This window comes from Cavia porcellus, unplaced genomic scaffold, assembly GCF_034190915.1.
Source record: "Cavia porcellus strain 051 isolate PalLab524CR breed Dunkin Hartley unplaced genomic scaffold, mCavPor4.1 scaffold_27, whole genome shotgun sequence".
Taxonomy (NCBI): domain Eukaryota; kingdom Metazoa; phylum Chordata; class Mammalia; order Rodentia; family Caviidae; genus Cavia; species Cavia porcellus.
The window spans coordinates 16,605,515-16,613,408 of NW_026947510.1; the positions used below are offsets into that span (position 1 = coordinate 16,605,515).

General features: G+C 45.6%; 1 protein-coding gene across 1 annotated transcript; it reads left to right on the plus strand.

Moving 5' to 3' along the window:
* The first annotated feature begins 2,008 nt into the window (after positions 1-2,008).
* Otud1 (OTU deubiquitinase 1) lies at positions 2,009-4,644 on the plus strand. The gene has a single exon (XM_013145976.2). The coding sequence runs from the start codon at positions 2,009-2,011 to the stop codon at positions 3,440-3,442; it is 1,434 nt and encodes a 477-aa protein (XP_013001430.2). The 3' UTR covers positions 3,443-4,644.
* Positions 4,645-7,894: the final 3,250 nt, after the last annotated feature.

The window sequence follows — 7,894 nt, forward strand, 5'->3', positions numbered from 1 at the left end:
AAAGGTGTGCTCTTCAGCCCGGACCTTTGCTTGCTCGCGTGCCCTCTTTGCTTTCAGTTGCCGCGAGTGGGCAGCTGTCCTCTACCATGCTGCCTCGAAGCTAGCCAATCACAGCCAAAATAAATTCTTCCACTTTTAAATTGTGTATCTCAGGTACACAGAAGAAATCTGACTACTAGGCACACATTGAGTATTCAGTAGATATTACTTGAGGATTATTTATTTTAATAAGTTTTTTTGGGGGGCAGGGTCTTGATATTCTAGCTAGTCTCAAATGGGCTCTGTGGCGTTCAGCTAGAGGTCCTCCCGCCTAAGGCTCTAAAGGATCGGATTACAAATGAGTCCCACCACACCTAGTTGAGGATGACCTAGCTCTTAACAGTATTTTCTTGTTTCAGAATCCTAGCTACGGAAAGGTTAAGGAGAGCTGAAGGTCAAGGGCTTAATATGCAAAACAACAGATACTTAGGACCAAAATCTAATTTCCCTTTTCTAGTTAGCCCTAGGAGATACAAACTCCTAAGAAGTAGTGAATAGAATTTGAAAAGATGCTCAATCGTTTAATGACTCCAGATTGTAGTCACCTGAATGAGTCAAGGGAAAAACAAAAGCTTGTAAGTTAAGAATCAGAAGACCAGGACAGGAGTTGTGGTTTCTTCAGTGGGAGAAACCCAGGGAAGTTGTTTTCCCTCGACTTCCTCCCTCACCACACCCGTTCTTTCTTTCAGTAGTGCTCTATCAGGCACTGTGCCCAGCACAGAAATGCAACAGAGAACTAGATGTCTTCCTGTTCACCTATTTGACACCCTTAGGTAGGGTACAGCTTAACCCCCTTGTCTAAAACGGTGCAATTGCCTCTATCTAACTTCAGTTCTGTTTAGTGCCAGTAAATTTAGTATTTGATCAAAGCTCAGAATACAGATAAAGCTACTATCAGCTGAATATTCTGAGTTTCCTTCAGGAAGGGGTCACCAGCATTAGGTGTGTTTTCTATATTTACTCTATCGCCTGCGATCGATGTCCACATATATTCAAAACACCGGAGGCCGTTATTACATTTGATGGACCAAGCAAGGCTGTCTGAGAGGCTTCCTTTCTTTTGCCCACGTATTTCCGAATTGACCTGAATTAGAAGCTGCTTTTCACTTAGCTGGACAGAACGATTCTAAAGAGAAGCCCTAAACATCAGAATCCAAGGAAAAGCAGGCGGTGGCGAACACAGGCAGGAACAGGGACCCACAACCTTGCAAACGCTTTACAGGTTTAAAAGCGCACCATTCTCCATCTCTAGCCCGGAAGCCTTAGAATGGCAGGTTTTCCAGGTATGAATGCTTGCCCAGGCAGCGCCGAGCTCTCCAACACGCCCCGCAGCAGCAGAGAGCTGCTCTGCCCAAAGACTTGAGGCTCAGATAAGGAAAGCCGGCTGCAGCAGTCTCGCGGGCCGCAGCCGGGCAAGCCACAACTGCGCATGCTCCTAGACCTCTGCGTAAACCCCACCGGCCAGCCGAACGCTTGTCGCGGGCCACGCCCTTGACGTCTCCTAAGGGGCGGGGTCAGGACCGGGCGGAGCCGCGCGCTTGAATGGGGCGCTTCCACGAGCCGCGCATTCCAGCGGGGCCACGTGACGCGGACGCGCGGCCTGAGGTAAACAAGCGCGGCCCCGCCCCCGGCCCTCCGCGCCCCGCTCTGCCGCTCGCCGGCAAGACGCGCTCGGGCGACTTTCTCCGATGGTGGCCGGTGGCCGGAGCCGGGGCAGCGGGTAAGGCGCCCCGGGCCTGCGGGCGGCGCGCGTGTCGTGCTCCCTTCTGCCTCCCGCGCGCGCTGTGGCGCAGCAGGAATTGGACCGGGCCCCGGGCGCTATTTGCGGCTCCTGACGCGCGGCGGCCGGCGGCCGTGGGGTCATCGCTATTCTCGGGGCGCCGGGTCAGCGCGCGCAGCCCGGGCTCGGAGGGTGTGTCCCTGCGCGGGGGCTCGCCGCGCCTATAAGGGCCGAGCGGCGGCCGGGGACATGCAGCTCTACAGCAGCGTGTGCACCCACTTCCCCACCGGGGCCCCGGGCCCCACGGCCGCCGCCCCCGCGCCGCCCGCCGCCGCCGCCGCAGCCGCAGCCTTCAAGGTCTCCCTGCCGCCGCCCGGAGCCGCCAGCGCCGCGCCCGAGCCCGAGACCGGAGAGCGCCTGCCCGCAGCCGCCGTCGAGGCCCGTGAGGCCACCGCCGCCAAGATGCCCGCCTTCTCTTCGTGCTTCGAGGTGGTGTCCGGGGCCGCCGCGCCCGCCGCCCCCGGCTCGTCCGGCGCGTCCTGCAAGCCGCCGCTGCCCCCGCACTACACGGCCACGGCGCAGGTCGCCGTCCGGGCCCTGGGCGCCGAGCGCTTGGTGTTGCGCGCGCCCGAGTCGGGCCCCGGCGCCGCCCCGCGCGGCCGCTGCATCCTGCTGACCCCGGGCCCGGCCACCCCGCCGCCGCCGCCGCCGCCTCCGCGCAGGGTCTCCTCGGCCTGGCTGCTGGACGAGCTGCTGCGACCCGACGGTCCCGAGTCCGGCCTGGACACGGCGCGCGAGGGCCCCGACAGGAACTTCCGACTGAGTGAGCACCGCCAGGCCCTGGCCGCCTCCAAGCACCGCGGGCCCGCGCTGTCCCCGGGGAGCCCCGAGCCCGGCCCCGCATCGTGGGCCGATGAGCCGCGGGCCGATCGGGTCCCTCGCGCCTGGGACCGGGGGAGTGACCGCAGCGACCCTGCTGGCGCGCACGCGGTGCGGCGCCCTGACCCGGAGCCCGAGGCGCCCGCCGCGCGGAGCAGCGGGGCGGCGGCGGGTAGTGCGACCGATACGGTGGTGGTGTCCAGATCGGATCCTCGGGACGAGAAGCTGGCCCTGTACCTGGCCGAGGTGGAGAGGCAGGACAAGTACCTGCGGCAGAGGAATAAGTTCCGGTTCCACATCATCCCCGACGGCAACTGCCTGTACCGAGCTGTGAGCAAGGCCGTGTACGGAGACCAGAGCCTGCACCGGGAGCTGCGGGAGCAGACGGTGCACTACATCGCCGATCATCTCGACCATTTTAACCCCCTGATTGAGGGCGACGTCGGGGAGTTTATCGTCGCGGCTGCCCAAGACGGAGCTTGGGCCGGGTACCCGGAATTGCTGGCGATGGGGCAGATGCTGAATGTGAATATACACTTAACTACTGGAGGGAGATTGGAGAGCCCCACAGTGTCTACCATGATTCACTATCTGGGCCCCGAGGACTCCTTAAGGCCTAGCATTTGGCTCAGCTGGCTCAGTAATGGACACTATGATGCGGTTTTCGATCACTCCTATCCTAACCCAGAGTATGACAGTTGGTGCAAACAAACCCAAGTGCAAAGAAAACGAGATGAAGAACTTGCCAAATCCATGGCCATATCTCTGTCCAAAATGTATATTGAGCAAAACGCATGCTCTTGAAATGTCTGAAAACCTTAACCCTTTGGGGGAAATCAAATACTTAATTTATGTTTGGAGAATCACATGAACTCTAATCAGGGTAATAGCACTTTTAAACTTCCTAGTAGGTTTTTCTGTAGGTGTAATGCCTTAATCATTTCTTTGAATGTCTTCTCAGAGCTGAACGTTGCTGGGCACCTAAATGATGTTTCTTGATAGCTGGGTGATCCTACTGCTATTTATAATTTGCTGTATAAAATGAGCACTACTTAAATTGCAAGCTAATTTCTCACAGTATAATAAATTTGTTCATTCCCGGTAGTCTATTTTCTATAAAAATGTATTTTTGCACATTTTTAAAAATTGGACCTTCATCTATGATGTGTTCCATTTTGACACGGCTTTCAAGCAGAAATCCAGAGAAGTGCTTTCTATGAAATTTATTATTTTGAGCAGTCTTGTGATTTAGTAGTTACTTTATGTTGAAATTGGAATTTCACAATTCTTAGAAAATTTTTTCAAGTGAATATTGATGTACTCATATTACCAGATGATTGACTCATTCCATTTTGTTGAAATAGCTTTGTTTTGGAAATTATTTTTCTAGAAATGATCGGTCTTGAAATACTTAAGGAGCATGGATGTGGGAAGACTTTTTTCTTTTAAGGGACAGTACCAGGTCTTACCTGATATTTCCTGATGACAGTATGATGATCGTGTGTTCTGGTTGATGTTTAGAGTAGACTGACTGTTGCTCTTGTTTTCATTTACATTTGTCATTTTGTTACGAAAGAATTTTAACATGCTGTAAAATTTTGTGATGAGAGAAGTCTCCTGCTCTGTATAGCTTCTTAAATTCAACCAAGAAATTTAAAAATTTAAAAACTGGTAGCATAAGTGCCTGGAACCATCCCTGGCATTTTTATAGCAGGAGAATCTTGTCTTAATATTCTGTTCCTTTAAAATTCTTCGAAAAGGCAAAGTAGGATTGCCTCTTATGTAAAAATATCTCTAAACTGCTTGTATGGTTTGCTGGGTCAAACAGTATCTCCAATCTAAAAATTTATCTCATTTCAACTTTATCTACTTTTAGTCATATTTATTAAGTAATGCGTTTGTACTTTTTTATTTTGTAACATTTTGTGATTTTTTTGTACAATATTGTATTTGTAAAATAGTTCTCAGCTGATGGAATGAATAAAACGCACACTTTTACAACTGCCTTTGGGTGGAGTGGTTTTTAAATTGTTTTATCTGTAGAAACCTTTCTCAAATGTACACAAAGTTTTTCACGTGTAAAAATGCCACAGAATCATGAGGGTTTCCTAAATGCTCATGTGAACAGGATAAGTTAATCATAATTTCAAAGGGTAAGTCTCAGTGACTCAAGAAATGGCTCTCGTTATTTTAAATTATAATGTTATCTAAAATTAAAGTTCTACATACTGGCTAATGAAGAGGGAAGTGCAAGTTTTGTATTCCTCAGCACAGTGTCTAGTTCAGTGTCATACTTTGGCTTTCCTCTCGGCCTGTACTTTTAAAGAGAAAGTGAAGCAGTCCTGCTGATTTTTTACTTAGTCTAGGCAGCTTGAGACCACAAAAGTATTTTAAGATCTGTTACCAGATTTAGTTGAAAAATATGTGTTACGGTTTAAAGTATTCTAAATTTTTTTGTTGTTGTTGTTTTTGGTACTGGAGATCAGACTTGGGAACAGGGGCTTGGGCTTGCCAGACAAGCTATGTGCTACTGAACTGTATCTTTGGCCCTTTTGTCCACGTTTAAGTCCCACTGTGAGAATATTACCAGCTGAGGCCTTTGGAGAAGTGATTGAGTCATGAGGACTCTGCTGTACCAATGGGCAAGAGGGAACGAGCCTCCTGTTCTCACAGGAGCCTATGTTGATGGTTCCATCTGTAAGAAATATTATTTTACCAGACAGGAAACCTGCTGGCTTCTTAATCGTGGTTTTCTAGCCTCTTTATTTTGTTTATAAATTACTATCTTAGGTAGTTCTGTTACAGCAGGAGGAAGACTTAACAAAGTGGATTGGTAGATACAATGTTGAGTATGTATGTTGTACAATGTTGAGTATGTATGTTGCACAATGTTGAGTATGTATGTATATTACACAATAAAGACTAGTTGGGATTTGCAACTTCTCATTGGATTACTTAGATGTGGTTATAGACAAACTACCAAGTTTGAGGTCATTGTTTAACCGTGTGTTTGAAAGGATGCCCTTGGTTATCTAGAAAAAGCAATTTGTGGAGCGTTTAAACGTTAACTAATTGTGGATCGCAGGATTTTCAGGTAAAGATTTGCTCTATAGCTTCAGTACTTTGGTAAGAAAAATTATTTTATTTGCATTACCAGGCTACTCTTTTATGTAGAAGTCCTCTACATAAAAGAATGGACATACAGTTTACACAACAATGAATAGAGTGAATTAGATACAAGCTCCTGTAAGCTTTTTATTGATTTAAATAGGTTCTTTGCGCTCCGTTTCATTTTCAAATTAGGATTCCCAAGTCCTTGTTTTAGATTTGGAAATGTCATGTTTTAAAGTAAAATGAATTCTAAGATCCTATAACAGCGACATGTCTTTTCAGTTGTCTAGCTTTGTAAGTTTGTTGATGCTTTTCTATTATTAGTTTTTATTGCTTGTTTTTTGAAAAGGAACTGTAATATTTTTCATTCCTTTTACCTAATACTCTCTGCAACCATATAGTTTATATGTTAGCAGGAATAGAACTGGCTTGCCAAAGACCTGTGCAGTTGAAGAGGTGAAAGTGGTAAGCACTTCCTTACTTTTAGCAAACATTTATTAAACAGATTCATTCCTCCAGTGCCTTGCAGAGCAGCCAACAGACTCAGCTCAGTGACAGAGACATTCAATGCTGAGTTCTGTGGAGTTTGTTAGTGTTTACTCCCTGTGAAATCATTGAGAGCAAGAATAAAATTTGTAAATAACTGACCTGATGTCTTCAGGTAAATTAGTAATAATGAGAGAAGGATAGAATTTTAAGTAAACCAAATTGATGTCTTCAGGTAAATAGTATGAAAATCATACTAATAACTTGAACATATTTATTAAAGTTTTAACAGATTAAGAGCTATGAGCAGAGCACGCTCTTGTAATCCCACCATTCTGAGAGGCTGAGGCAGGCGGATTGCAAGTTTGAGCCCAGCCTGGACACTCAAGGACTTCCTGGGACCTTGTCTCAAAAATAAAAAACTAGAAAAGGGTTAGGGATGTAGTTCACTGTCACGGCCCTTGTTCAATCCCTGGTATTACAAGCAAGGCAAAGTAAAACTATCAAAAAACTATGATGCAAAGAACTGATGTGACTTTTTTTGTTTACCATTTTAAAGTTAAAATGGCATAGACTTCAGCATTTTGACGAAGACCTAATAATTGAAACTTTTGTTCATTTTCTGCAATGTAACATACATATATGTGTGTATATATATATTTTATTTTTGAGACAAGATCTTCCTGTATAATCTAGACCTTGAACTCAAAACCCTCCTGCCTCAGCTTCCTGAATCCTGAGATTATAGATACGTGCTGCAATACCTGGCATTCATTTTAATGTATTACGGATATGATTATTAAATAGCAGTTGGTAACTGTCACCTTTAAAATGTGCTTTAAATGCACTTGATGTAGCAGAATTTTTATAAAGTATAGAGCTTTGGTCAGAAATCACATTTTAGAGTAGAGAGGAAATGCCTTAGGATGTCTTGAACAACAGAATTGGTTACCTTGGCTCTGGTAAAGTGTTATGTTGAAATGTTTGCTTCATATTTTTTATATAAAAACTAAAATAACAGGATCTAGAGATACTCTCATTGCTTAAATGTAATTCATGTCTTTCTTAATAGCTGAATTCAAAATTTTACATGACATTCAGTACATATATAGGGAAGAAAAATAATAAATTTTAAAATTAATTTTTATTTTATTTTTTAATTATTTATTTGCTTAAATCTTCTTTTGCTATAGTGGCGATTGAACCCAGGGTCTTTGCATAGAGCTACATCCTTAACCATTTGAAAATTTTTAAAATTTTGTGGCAAGGTGGCACAAATTCACTTATTTGCCCAGGATGGGCTTGAACTTGTGCTCCTCATCTTTCACTCTCCCAGTATGCTAGGATTACAGACATACTTGACCATGCCTGGTTGAAACTTTTAAACCTTTAAACATCTGATAATTTGGTAGATGCTATGGTTTGAGTGTGTCTCCCCAAAACTGGTGTGTTGGCAACTTAATACCCTAAGTCATGTGTTTATGACATTTGTATTTTTAAAAATGCCACTTTTTAAATAGTGTGTCATGCATAATAGTTGATTCATGTTGGAGAATTGGAACATGCATAAGACATGCACTGATCATTTGTGAGGCCTTCACCTGCTTCCCAATGTTCCCATCGTCCTTTTCCCAGTCTCCAAAATGTCTGCCTTTTTTG

What these genes read in the sequence shown, in the direction of transcription:
- Otud1 (XM_013145976.2), top strand. Translation starts at nt 2,009, where the DNA reads ATGCAGCTCTACAGCAGCGTGTGCACCCACTTCCCCACCGGGGCCCCG.